This window comes from Aquarana catesbeiana, linkage group LG08 (genome assembly GCF_042186555.1).
Source record: "Aquarana catesbeiana isolate 2022-GZ linkage group LG08, ASM4218655v1, whole genome shotgun sequence".
NCBI lineage: Eukaryota > Metazoa > Chordata > Amphibia > Anura > Ranidae > Aquarana > Aquarana catesbeiana.
This window is the reverse complement of record NC_133331.1, coordinates 273,073,507-273,088,202: the sequence shown is the minus strand read 5'-3', so window position 1 is coordinate 273,088,202 and position 14,696 is coordinate 273,073,507. Positions and strand designations below refer to the sequence as shown.

The window sequence follows — 14,696 nt, the reverse complement described above, 5'->3', positions numbered from 1 at the left end:
GGGGTACGACTAGTCATTTGACTTTGATGTCCAAAGTCACGTGACAAATCGCACAAGTGTGAATCGAGCCTTAACACACTTCTGTTTTAGGGTGTGACCACTTTGAATAGAAGAGGAGTGGAGACACCTTTTAACAGCAGCATAGTCAATCTGGGGAGAGGATAGTGTTAAGCCATGTACACACGGGTGGACTTTTCGACCGGACTGGTCCGACGGGACGAATCCGTCAGACAATCCCACAGTGTGTGGGCTTCATCGGACCTGCAGTGGACTTTTTCGGTCGAAAATCAGACGGACTTTAGATTTGGAACATGTTTCAAATCTTTCCGCCGGAACTCCGCCAGACCCAGTTCATATCGAGAAATCCGCTAGTCTGTTTGCTAGTCCGACGGACGAAAACCGACGCTAGGGCAGCTATTGGCTACTGGCTATAGACTTCCCTATTTTAGTCCGGTCGTACGTCATCACATACGAATCCGTCGGACTTTGATGTGATCATGTGTAGCCAAGTCCGTTCGTTCGAAAGTCCGTCGAAAGTCCTTCAGAAAGACTGTCGGACCTTTGATGCCGAAAAGTCCGCCCGTGTGTACACGGCATTAGGTTCACTAGCAGATTTAGATGCACTTGGCTAACACATTAAAGCCAAACTCCAGTGAAAACTCTTTTAAGCAGTTACAGCAATAGTTTTTATTCTTTTGGGATAAAGGTTTCACTTGAATATAAGCTGACCATTGTAAACACCCCGATCAGTGTTAAATGATTTGTCCCAACCCTCTGCCACTTTTGCAGGACAGATTGGTCTTTTACAGACCTACAGACCAGAAAAACAGGTGAAAATCAAGGCAAAAAAGCCTACAAAAACCAATGCAGAAACCACATTAATAAAGTGGTTGCAACATGATCCTTTACAGCAGGATACGAGACATAGTGCATGTGCTGTGTCATTTGTCCCTCTCTATGTTCTAAAAAAATCTGGTTGATCCTGACAGTTTCTGTGTCCCCTTGTTTGTGCTGATGTGCTGCTGATCTCTGATTACTGTGGTCAGATTACGTGCCTCCGTCAATCCGCTGTCTCTCCTCTCTTCCACTCCCTCCCTGCCTGTCAGCTCAGGAGTCTGTGTTATCCATCTCTTCCCCGCCCCTCCGGCCGCTATAGCTGTTAAAATTACTAGTGACAAATCGTGGAATCACCTTTCTTACATGAAGATCTAATGTGAAGCATGTGTGTGTTTTTAAAAAATTATTCAGCGAAATACCTTATTTAGAGCGCCGCTGGGCGCTCACGTGACCACCCGCCGCTCTTCTCCTCTCCTCCCGGCTGACGCCAGTGGGTAAACACAGCCCCTCCCACTGTAGTGCTCGGATCAAGGAGAGAAAGCAGAGGGACTGGCAGGAACACCAAGGTTTTCACATAAAGGAAGCAATACAAAGAGATCAGGAGACTTTCTCGTATAAGTACATGCACATATCAAGAATATGAAGTGTTAGGGTAACAAACGCTTTAACCAAAAAAAAGAAAACAAATGCTACCATGCCCACTAAGGACTGGTAAGCTGCACTATATTACATTTTAATTCTTATGATTGGATAAGCTTTAAACGTTAAAAGTTCAAATGGGCTTTAATAGAAGCATGACAATTATCTCTACTTTCTGACTGTTTAGCATCATTCACAAGGTACTACACCTTGCTAGGGCCTAGTTTACCTGCATGGGGAGGCACAGGTGTTCTGTACATCCCTGTGCAGTCAGTCCCATTAATGTCTATTGGATCACATCGGATCCAGGGACACAGCCACTGCTTGCAATTTCCATGCGGGAGTACCGACTCGAATGCAATGTACATTTCGGGCCCTGCACCTGTGTAGATGCCGAATTGGGGGGAGTGGCTTTGTCCATGGTGCCGCTGCATCCTAATAGGTAAGGATGGGCTCAGGCGTGTTCGCAACTCCACGTGCCTGTGCATGCCAGGATGCTGCAACTGTGCAGCACTAATCACAGGCAGTGAGACATTTCCCGATCTGTGGCTGTACAGATCGGGAAATGTCTCACTGCCTGTGATTAGCGCTGCGCAGTGTCAGCTTCCTGGCGGGTGCGGGCATGTGGAGTTGCGAACATGCCTGAGCCCAACCTTACTAATATACATCAATGGGACTGCCTGCACAGGGTTGCATGGAACACCTGTGCATCTCTTTGTGGGTAAACACGGCTCTCGCACAGTGTACGCTGTATGAACAAGGCCTTATAGCTAACTGGATTTACACACTACATTCACAGAAATCCTAGGAGCACTCATTGCCTGCTAGCTGAAAGGTGTAAATCAGTGTTTCTCAAACTTTTTTGATCTTGCGGCACACCAAAAAGATCTAAATATTTTCACGGCACACCTGAAAAGGTTTTACAATTTTTTCAGTGAAGAATGTATTTATTTTTATATATATATATTTAATTTGAAATTTAATGTGAAGGATGTGCCTGCTTTCGAGAGCAAATCAAATTGAAGCTCCAAAGTCGACAAATGGAACGGTCTGTATTATAATAATATAATTGGAGCGATCGAGTTCTCCCAAGATCTCGCACAAGACTCGCGTTACAAAAGGAACCAATGGATGACAGACTGACAGAGATTGCGTTTTTATATGATAACCACCTCCCACGGGCCACTGCACATATATGAACGGGTTGGGGCTTCCTCCCTCTGAGTGGATGTTCAGGAATGTCCCTCAGAAAGAAGGGGATCGTGCGCACGTGCCCGAGCAGCGGCGCAATCCCAATGCGCTTGTGTCACCCTGACACGGCGCATCTCCGATCGGCAGGAGGGCTCTGTGATTGGCCCTCCTGATCACATGACAGCTGTGTCCAATCACAGCCGTCATGTGATGTAAATAGAGAGCTGGTTGCTAGGCGATCGGCTCTCCTCTCCTCACGTGGAAGTTGTCAGTGAGGAGAGGAGAGCAGTTCGCTGCAGCCAGTCGGTGATCAGTGAGTATGAGCTGTTTTTTACAGCTTTTTACACACTGACCACTGGCACAGTGTCCCCACACAATGTAAACACACAATGTCCCCAAAATAGTGTCCCCAAAACACTGTCCCCACACAGTAAAAAAACCTGTCCCCCATATTTGTAACACTAAAATCATATGTCCTAATGATGATCTGCGCACATCTGTACATGATCATCTGCGTACATCTAGACGTGATCACACAAACCAATTATTATACACTTAATGGGATTTTTTTACCAAAGACATGTAGCAGAATACATTTTAGCTTAAATTTATGACAAAATTAGATTTTATTGGATTTCTTTTAAAACAGAAAGTATTATTTTTTTTTTTTTATTTCCGCTCATTTTTTCGCTTATATCGCAGGAAATAAAAAAAAATGATTTGTGAATAAATACCACCAAAAGAAATCTCTATTTGTGTGAACAAAATGATAAAAATTTCATTTGGGTACAGTGTTGTATGACCACGCAATTCCTATTGATAGTGCAAGAGCGCTGATTTTAGCCTGGGAAGGAAGGGGATGAAAGTGCCCGGTATTGAAGTGGTTCGTTTTTTTTAACTTTTGAGTCATTGATTTACCATTTAATTTTTTGTTATGCTCAAGGTTTCAAAACGTTATCAATTTTAAATATTTTTCAAAACTCCCACGGCATACCTGCAAATCTCACGTGGCGCGGCACACAGTTTGAGAATCACTGGTGTAAATACAGAATGCATCCTCTAAAACCTTTTAAAAGCCCTCCTGCACCATCAGTTGAGGTCAGTGACTTTCTAATTAGCGCAGAATTAGGATTACAGCCCAGATCTAAATGAATGGCAGTAGATAAAAAGGCTGACTCTGGTTTCTGTGAGTCACAACTTCAGTTTTAAACCACCCCCAAAATTCTTTAAAGCTTCAGACACAATAATCTTCCAGTACATTTTTATTAAACAAACATTGACATTGCTCCTTGTAGGCCATCATTGTTTGTTTCTATTCACGTGGCATACCAGCCCGAGGGAGCTGCCAGCTTCAAATGGCCTTTTCTGTAACCTGACACAAGAAAAGAGGAAGCAGGTAATCGATTTGACAGGAAGATGATCAGCCGGAATTGTGGCTGCTGCCTGAACTGAACAATGAATTTGAAAGAAAAAAACATTTCAGTGACAGTAATCATTCTTGAACTGGCCAAGAATAATGTATATCTGGTAAGAAACAATGTAAACTATCTGAAGAATCCATGTAATTATCACAGGAATGGAATGCACAAGCCATCATACTAAAAAAACTCTTCCTCTCATATGACTCTCATCAGTGGCGGCTGGAGCTCAACATTTTTTGGGGGGGGCGCAAACAAACTGAAAAAGTCTGAAAAAAACCCCATCACTTGCAGCCACTGTGCCATCAAACGCAGCCACTGTGCCATCAAACGCAGCCACTGTGCCATCAATCGCAGCCACTGTGCCATCAAACGCAGCCACTGTGCCATCAATCGCAGCCACTGTGCCCATCAATTGTTGCCCCTGTGCCATCAAACGCAGCCACTGTGCCATCAAATGCAGCCACCGTGCCATCAATCGCAGCCACTGTGCCTATCAATTGTTGCCACTGTGCCATCAAACGCAGCCACTGTGCCATCAATCGCAGCCACTGTGCCATCAATCGCAGCCACTGTGCCATCAAACGCAGCCACTGTGCCATCAATCGCAGCCACTGTGCCCATCAATTGTTGCCCCTGTGCCATCAAACGCAGCCACTGTGCCATCAAATGCAGCCACCGTGCCATCAATCGCAGCCACTGTGCCCATCAATTGTTGCCACTGTGCCATCAAACGCAGCCACTGTGCCATCAAATGCAGCCACTGTGCCATCAATCGCAGCCACTGTGCCCATCAATTGCTGCCACTGTGCCATCAAACGCAATCACTGTACCCATCAATTGCCGCCACTGTGCCCATCAATGGCCGCCACTGAGTCAATCAAATGCAGCCACTGTGCCCATCAATTGCCACCACTGCGCCCATCAATGGTCGCCACTGTGCCATCAAACACAGCCACTGTGCCATCAAATGCAGCCACTGTGCCCCATAAAATGCAGCCACTGTGCCCATCAATTGCTGCCACTGTGCCCATCAAACGCAGCCACTGCGCCATCAAATGCAGCCACTGTGCCCATCAATTGCCACCACTGTGCCATCAAAGTCAGCCACTGTGCCATTAAATGCAGCCACTGTGCCCCATAAAATGCAGTCACTGTGCCCATCAATTGCCGCCACTGTGCCCATCAATTGCTGTCACTGTGCCATCAAAGTCAGCCACTGTGCCCCTAAATGCAGCCACTGTGCCCTATAAAATGCAGCCACTGTGCCCCATAAAACGCAGTCACTGTGCCCATCAATTGCCGCCACTGTACCCATCAACTTCTCCCACTGTGTCCCATCAAACGCAGCCACTGTGCTATATCAAATGCTGCCAGTGTGCCCCCCGCCGCCTGTACTTACCCTGTCTCGGTGGGACAGCTCTTCGATGTCTTCTCATATCCTCTCCACCAGTCCTCTGCTATGATTGGGCGCCTGGCGTCCAATCACAGCGCCTGTCGTTTCAGCCAATCAGGTGACAGGTAACAGATCCGAGCACCTGATTGGCGGAGAGGCGGTTTAGTGTTAGGAAAGTGAATATTCATTTGCTTTTTTAACACAGCTGAGTGACCTGGGAGAGCCCAGAATGGCGCTCGCGGGTCACTCAGCTGTGTTAGAAAAGGGAACCACCCCCTGCTGCTGTAATTCAGGCGCCCTGCGCCCGAAAAGGGGCAGGGTGCCTGAATAGGGGGTGGCAGCAGCAGCCATAGATAGATTCATGCAATGCATGAATCTATCTATTGGTGCTAGAGGTGGTGGCAGGAGAGAGGGGGCGGCGCCCGTACGCCCTTATGGACACACTGCCACTGATTCTCATCCTGCTGAGTCCTGATACATTAAATTCAACTACCTGATCCCCAGGTAGATGTGTATCATGCCTGCTTTGAATACTCTTGATGTACAATACTGTTTTTCTTTTTTTTGGTTGACATAATTTGGTGAACTGTGTGCCTTATGCCGCAAACACACGAGCGGAATGTCCGTCAGGAAAGGTCCGATGGGAGCTTTTCATTCTATATTCCGACCATGTGTATGCCCCATCTGACTTTTTACGTTGAAAATTCAGACAGACTTAGATAGAGAACATGTTCTATATTTTTCCGACGGAACAAATTCCTATCGGGAAAACCGCTCGTCTGTATGCTGTTCCGACAAACCAAAAATGATGCATGCTCTGAAGCAAGTACGAGACGTCGTGCGCGTTGTTCCGTCGTACGTCTTGTACGTCACCGCGTTCTTGGCGGTCGGAATTTGGAGTGACCGTGTGTATGCAAGACAGCTTGAGCGGAATTCCGTCGGAGAAACCTTCAGAGTTTATTCCGACGGCAAAACCGCTCGTGTGTATGCGGCATAATAGTTCTTTGATGTTTTTATTTGTATTTCCTTATGATGATGACAAAACTCCAGTTTTAATAAAAAGAAGGATATAGTTTTAAAGAATAATAAACCCAAAAGCAAACAATTATTATATTTCAGTATACCAATTCATTTTTTAAGGCTTTCTTTCTTCTATTTTCATCTGGTAATCCAACCAGCAAGTCTTTTGTTGGCACAAACTCTCCAGCAGAATGTATCGGTTTACATTAAGGACACTTAATACTGGCAGGGGTAATCAAAATGATCAGCTTTTATTTATTCATGCAAAACCTTTATCCTAACAGGAAAAGCAAATTGCTTGCTGTAACTGATTATAAAGTCTGAGCCGGAGTTTGGCTTTAATTTGTTAGTGGTACTAAATCTGCTAATACATTTAACACTCCCCTCCCCCCCAGACTGACAATGCTGCTGTCTGCTGTGCATCCTCTGCATATTCATCTAGAGTTGTGTCTCACTAATACAGGAGGTGTGTTACTGGCTAGATCACCAGTTGAAAACAAAGGGGGAAAGCCAAAGAAAAGAAAACGGGTGCAGCCACCACATCTAATGATTGGTAAGATGCATTTTAATGCATTGTGGTTTTAAATTTAACTTGTTACTAAACCCAGGACCCTGCATTCACTATATCTGGTCTCCCACAGTACATGGAAGTGCAGTTATTTTAGTAAATATAAACTGCTAAGTACCTTTTCTCATCAGCAATATATAGCAGTCTTGTGACTTCTATCAGTGTCTGGCCAAGCACTAGTTAAAGCTTGTAGGAGGAGTTTTCATTCTCTTCTGACTGTCCTATGAGGCGGCAGGACCCCTGACCCTCTGTCTGGACAGTGCTGATTGGCCCTGTGCTGATCACATGCACCCTCACAGAAAAACAACTCTCTAGCAATACACACCAAACTGAGCATGTGCAGAGTGGCTCAGTTCTATCAGGAGATGGATTGGGGACTGTGGAGGAAAGGGAGAAACAAACAAGGCAGAATAAAACAGCCCTTTTACACAATGCAGAGGATAATGCATTGAGTATAACAAGCATGCTTTATTGCATATACAGACTGATCTTACTGTTGTGGGTTTAGTAACTCTTTAATATCGTTTTAAAATAAAGAATGCGTTATTAAATATAGCTGACTAACTGAAGCTTCAATTACATAGTAACATAGAATTATTCCTGGTGCATACCCCTATGATATACTAAAAAGTCCTGGCCACATAGAATTTAAAGAGGTCGAAGAAGTCAAGAAAATCAAATTTCTCTGCATGTTCATCATGGCATTTTCCTGAATGAAAAGTAATTCTAATTTCATTTTGATAATACCTAAACACTCCATATTCCAAACGTTTATATGAACGTATTTTACTGTACCTTCCTTGATTAAATGAATTCACCTCAACTAGGTATGGTCTTATTTTGTAGGTGGACACCCCGACACAGGAAGCTGGTATACGGCGGTTGCAACGGGTTAAGTCTTCTTCTGATCCTATAGAAATAGCACTAGAAAACATAATGGAGAGAGGATTAGCTACACTTAAAACTCATCGCCTTGTACAGAAGAGTGACCAGGTTTTGGTTTGGTATGATGGACAGATCGCCAGGATGTTAGATCTACAAGAGTTCCGAACAGTTAGTTCTGGTGAGTACATGAGTTGTTGCCACAATTATGTTTACGGAGGTCCTTTAAATTAATACTTTCGGCTGGAGCCCTTCCTTAAAATGTAGATGTTTAGCTATATTGACACAAGTTTACAATTTTAGGTGGCAGTTTTAAGGTGCTGCGGAGAAACTGGAAAGGTGATGGAGAAGCATGGCATTAGCACTCCTTTCATGTGCAGTCTTGAACTGCTACCTACAGTATTATATATCATATCATATTATATATCATTCAATATAAACTGAATAATATATAGCCTTCTACAATGATGGGAAAAAAGTATCCCCTGCTGATTTTGTACGTTTGCCAACTGACAAAGAAATGATCAATCTATAATTTTAATGGTAGGTCTATTTTATCAATGATAGACAAAATAACAATAAAAATATCCAGAAAAATGCATTTCAAAAAAGTTATAAATTGATTTGCATTTTAATGAGTGAAATAATTATTTGACTCCTTTGCAAAACATGACTTAGTACTTGGTGGCAAAACCCTTGTTGGCAATCACAGAGGTCAAACGTTTCTTGTAGTTGGCCTCCAGGTTTGCACACATTTCACAAGGGATTTTGTCCCACTCTGCTTTGAAGATTCTCTCCAAGTTATTAAGATTTCAAAGCTGATGTTTGATAACTTGAACCTTCAGCTCCCTCCAAATATTGGGATTAAGGTCTGGAGACTGGCTAGGCCACTCCAGGAGGTTCTCACCCAAGATTTAACGTTACATGGCCCTGTCCATCATCCCTTTGATGCGGTGAAGTTGTTCTGTCGCCTTAGCATTAAAACACCCCAAAAGCATAATGTTTCCACCTTCATGTTTGATGGTGGGGATGGTGTTCTTGGGGTCATAGGCAGCATTCCTCCTCCTTCAAACACAGCGAGTTGAGTTGATGCCAAAGAGCTCGATTTTGTTCTAATCTGACCACAACACTTTCATCCAGTTCTACTCTGAATCATTCAGATGTTCATTAGCAAACTTCAGATGGGCCCGTACATGTGCTTTCTTGAGCAGGGGGACCTTGTGGGCGCTGCAGGATTACAGTCCTTCACGGCGTAGTGTGTTACCAATTGTTTTCTTGGTGACTATGGTCCCAGCTGCCTTGAGATCATTGACAAGATTCTCCCGTGTAGTTCTGGGCTGATTCCTCACCGTTCCCATGATCTTTGAAACTCCACGAGGTGAGATCTTGCATGGAGCCCAGGACTCAGGGACATTGACAGTTATTTTGTGTTTCTTCCATTTGCAAATAATCGCACCAACGGTTGTCACCCTCTCACCAAGCTGCTTGGCAAGGGTCTTGTAGCCCATTGCAGTCTTGTGTAGGTCTACAATCTTGTCCCTGACATCCCTGGACAGTTCTTTGGTCTTGACCATGGTGGAGAGATTAGAATCTGATTGATTAATTGCTTCTGTGGACAGTTGTCTTTTATACAGGTAACAAGCTGAGATTAGGAGCACCCCCTTTAAGAGAGTGCTCCTAATCTCAGCTCATTACCTGTATAGAATACACCTGGGAGCCATAAATCTAGCTGATTGATAGGATTCAAATATTTATTTCACTCATTAAAATGCAAATCAATTTATAACTTTTTTGAAATGCATTTTTCTGGATATTTTTGCTGCTATCCTGTCTCTCACTGTTAAAATAAAGCTACCATTAAAATTATAGACTGGTCATTTATTTGTCAGTGGGTAAACGTACAAAATCAGCGGGGGACCAAAAACTTTTTTCCTTCACTGTAATTTCACCTCTCTGGTCCAGCAAGCCCCCCACCCCACCCCCACCCCAGCTGATTATTTGGGAGACATCCCAATCTTCCCAATAAGTGGCTGTGGTTTTATTTGAAGGAGAACACATCGAGTGAATATTGATTTTTTTCACTTGTTTAAGTTTTAAACACTGAACAACTTTTTTGGGGCTAATTTTTCAGGTTTATTATTTTTTATGGACACAATATATAATACTTTTGTTTGTATCTTTCTTTTGGGTAGCACGCTTATTTCTATCTTACACTGTTTTAGCTGAAGTATTCTGGCTATCTTAAGCAGCAGCACCTTCAGTATATATATCATTTTGTAGGAGAAGCACAAATATATTACACATGAGTTGTTTGTTATTTATTTATTTTTTTATTGCATTTTTTTATTTAAAGCGATTGTAAATGATCACCTTGTAAAACATCCCATTCAGTTTAAAATTGAAAGGAAAGGCAAACATTTGTGTATATTTATTAAAAAAAAATAAAAAACTTAACTAGCCTTTTTTCCTTTTTTATAAGAGATCACATTCCCTCTGCTCCTTCTGTTCTCAGTTGCATAAGAACTAGGGGGAGAAGAAGCAACAGAACACTGATTTTCCCAGTGAAAGGCTGTGAAGGGGGACGTGTCAGGACAAGTCTAATCATTGGAGGAGGGCAATATATAACAGAGAAGTGCAGGCAACTCCAAAGTTTTTGTTGCAAAAATGTATTGGCTACATATGAGGATTAAAAAGCAAACAGCTGATGCGTTTTGACGTGAGCTTTAGTCATAGCATTGGAGCAGCCTGTGTTCCCAGCACAGCTAGGGAACTGACCACGATGAGCTCTCTTGCCTAGTGTGGTCAGTTTTTAACAGGAACGCAGAGGGACTGTCTGGAACACCAGAGATTTCACAGAAAGGAAGCAAAAAAAAAGAACAAGATACATTTTCATACAAGTACATGATACAGCAGGCACATATCAGGAATTTGAAATGCAGTTTCTCATTAGGGGGGTTGTTTGTGCTCTGTTTCTCTTTCATTCATCTGTGCCATGAACACCACATCTACCCCAACACAGGTGGTCAGACATTATAGCTAGCTATCGGGTGCTTCACCTATAGCAGCCCCCTTTCCCTTAAGGCAAGCAGGCCTACTTGTACTTGGTTGCCCCCAGGACTTATACACAATGCTATTGTGCCTGGCCACCACACCAGGGCAGACGCGAACAGAGCAAACAACAGACTACTAGCAGTAACAGACAGGTAGTGTGAGTCTATGACAGCCCAGGTAAAAGGCAGGCTGAGTTCAGGGAATAGTCCAATATCCGATCCAGGTAAAAGGCAGGCTGAGTTCAGGGAATAGTCCAATATCCGATCCAGGTCATACACAAGGAAGTCCAATAGCAAAGCAGGGCAGACAAATTGGAGGCTTGATCAGGAACAATGCAGGTATACTGTCTCTATCATAAGCAAGGGATAGAGTGTTCGGTTTGCTTATATCAGGTGACTGACCAGATCATTCATCTTGCAGGTGAACACAGACAGGGAGAATGCAACAGCCAACGCCCAGATGCTGGAATGAGGAGCAGGAGCACTTAAGTGATCCTGACTTTACCCCCCCTGAGGAGGGGCCCCCGGACCCTCAAAGGCAAGCTGGACATCCAGCACAAGACCATCCGACTGGGCAGGGGTCCATGGATCCGCAAGGTCGGGCTGGTTGACCGGGGACATGTCGCAGGAGTCAAGCCAGATAGCTGAAACACGAGTGTGCAGATAGCCCTGAAAAAAGGTTGAAAGCCCTCCGTCTTCACAGAATTTAGCTACTGTGTGCTTCACCTATAGCAGCCCCCTTTCCCTTAAGGCAAGCAGGCCTACCAGGACATGGTTGCCCCCAGGACTTATACACAATGCTATAGTGCCTGGCTACCACACCAGGGCAGACGTGAACAGAGCAAACAGACTACTAGCAGTAGCAGACAGTAACAGACCAATAGCATGGTTCTATAACAGTCCAGGTAAAAAGCAGGCTGAGTTCAGGGAATAGTCCAATATCCGATCCAGACAGGCTGAGTTCAGGAAATAGTCCAATGTCTCTATCACAAGCAAGGGATAGAGTGTTCAGTTTGCTTATATCAGGTGACTGACCAGATCAATCATCTTGCAGGTGAACACATACAGGGAGAATGCAACAGCCAACACTCGGATGCTAGAATGAGGAGCAGGAGCACTTAAGTGACCCTGACAATCTGTAATCCTTGACAATGAACTTCTTTTATATTGCTCATTATTATTGTTAAATTTACTTTCCAACCTTGAAAAAACGTTTTAAAAATCTCAGGTGCATATGTAAACTAATCTACATTTTATTTTATATTACTCCTATAAAGGTATTCAAATCCTAAAACAAAGAATTTTTTTTTTTAATTGCATGTACTCAACATCTTTTATGCAAGGTCAAAGAGAATTCCACTTACCCATATGGTTTATTTTTTTCCTGCAGAAAGGGATAATATAGCCTTTAAATGCCTAAAACGTGGGACCAACTTCCACAGCCTGGCAAGGGACGTGGAGCAGGAACGGACTAACCATTTGGACAATGAGAAAACAGTATTGCTTGAGAAAACCAACCAAATGGATGAATCTAACAAGCGTGAAGAGTCTTTAGTTGGATTGGAATGGAAAGGTGGAGCATGGTGGAAGGTAAAGACAGAAATGTCTGAACATAAGCTGAGTGCATTTAAAGAAGTTTATAGAACAAGTGGACTTCAGGGTACAGGAGGCACACGGATAAACTTTATGGGCAGCGCCTTCTCACCTGTTCCAGCAAGACTAGGAAATAAAACTAGCACTCTCTTTAAATCTAGTAAGAGTTTAGGAGTTGAATCTTTTATAAGTGATACAATAGACACCACAGCAGTGAAGAATGATCTTCTAATGTCTTATGATTTCTTGGCACTAGCAAATTCCTTTCTTCCCACACCAGAAATCTGGCCTAAATCTGAGATGCCAAACCCTCCACAGGTGCTTCCTCCAACCTTCACAACCCTTGGGTCTACGGCACAAATCTGGTGTGCCAAATGCAGACTTTCCTTTCGTATGACCTCTGATCTTGTCCTTCATATGCGATCACGACACAAGGAGAGAGGTGGTACCATCCTGGGAAAAAGACCAAGAGAGCTGCAACTGTCCTGTCCTGTTTGTTATGCCTACTTTAGAGAACGTCACCACTTGTCCCGTCACATGACTTCCCATTGCTGAGGAATCGCTTGCTCCATCTGTTAATTCGTGGAGGATATACAAAGGGTCCAATGGGGAGATTTGCAATGCAATGCACATAGGGTGCTTTTATGTTTTGTGTAATATTGAATAGATTTCAGGACACACAATTACAGAGGCAAAGGCTTATCAAGGAGAACCTCTCACAAACTCCAGCAGTTTTGGGTCAGAGGAAGGCAGAAAAAATCCTAGTTAACTAAGCAACTGTAGTCCACTGTGCATTAATGGGTAGAACAACTCCTTTCTGAACCAAGCAGGCAGTCAAATGATATCCCCAGATTAAATCCAAACTAAACTTTAAGCTTAAAGCAGCTAAAAACATTCCACATGCATCAAAACAAAAAGGTGTGCAAAGTTTTACACTTTGCTTCCTTTAAAAAAACAGCCACAGCCTGTAGAAAAGCCAGTAGAAAAGCTGGTCCCAGAACCCTTGCTCTCTGTGTAGAAGGAGTGGTCCCTCTGCAGAGGTACAACATTCCCCTCTGCAAAATCAGATTCATATCGCTGCAATCAGCAAAGATGATGCTCCCTGCTTATCGTAGAGCTCTAATTCTGGCTCCCATGGATGAGTGTCCAACTCTACAGAAAAACCACTGATTCCACAAGAAGCAAAATTCTCTACAGCAGCATTTTTAACATTTTTAACACCCTTGAAATAACTTTTAATGCTCAGGAAACCCCTGCTAATAATTGCTATAGCAAAAGTTCACAGTACATTGGTGTACTACAAACTGGTTAGTTTAACTTCTACAGTCAGGAAAATACTTGAGAGTTTAATAAAGGACCATATAGAAGAGTTTTTGCTAGAAAATAATGTTTTAAGCAATAATCAGCATAGGTTCACGAAATACCAAAATTGTCAAACAAATCTGGTTTCTTTTTATGAGGAGGTAAGCAATGCACTATTTAATTGGGCAACTGTGTGACAAATGGGATTTGATGTTGATAAATGTAAAGTTGTGCACTTGGGGGCTAAAACATGCATGCATCATACGCACTAGGAGTAGAGAAACTGGGGGAGTCAATGGTGGAGAAGCATGTTGGTGTTCTGGTAGATCATGGACTTAATAACAGCATTATGTGCCAAGCTGTAGTTTCTAAAGCTAGTAAAAAGAGATTTAACCTTCACATTTGGAAAGGTGTCATCACAGTAAGAGCTGTGAAAATGTGGCATAGACTCCCACAAGAACTGGTACTGGCCAGCTCAGTAGATGGTTTTAAAAAAGGCCTGAATGAATTCCAAAATGCACAAAATATAACTGTATATTAATATTTAGAAGTAATGACAACAGGGGTAGTTGATCCAGGGAATATCCGAGTGCCTGGTGGGGGATCAGGAAGGAATCCCCCCACTGGAGCGTATTGGATAATGCTTTATTGTTTTTTTTTTTTGCCTTACGCTGGATCAACTGCAAACGTGGGTATAGAACAGTATATATGGAGGTTTTCTATGCGTGTGTGCATTTTTTATTGGTTGAACTAGATGGACTAGCACCTTCTTTCAAGCTGACTAACTATGTAACTTTGTG

At 43.2% G+C, this 14,696-nt stretch overlaps 1 protein-coding gene across 1 annotated transcript in view; it reads left to right on the top strand.

The window, feature by feature from the left end:
- The window catches only part of ZNF488 (zinc finger protein 488), a 47,594-nt gene extending 34,030 nt beyond the window's left edge, over window positions 1-13,564 (top strand). Inside the window, exons 2-3 of the mRNA XM_073595266.1 lie at window positions 7,916-8,132; window positions 12,392-13,564. Of these exons, the coding sequence (XP_073451367.1) occupies window positions 8,006-8,132; window positions 12,392-13,149 (885 nt within the window). The 5' untranslated portion in view covers window positions 7,916-8,005 and the 3' untranslated portion in view covers window positions 13,150-13,564. The remainder of the gene's footprint in view (window positions 1-7,915; window positions 8,133-12,391) is intronic.
- The last annotated feature ends 1,132 nt before the right edge of the window (window positions 13,565-14,696 follow it).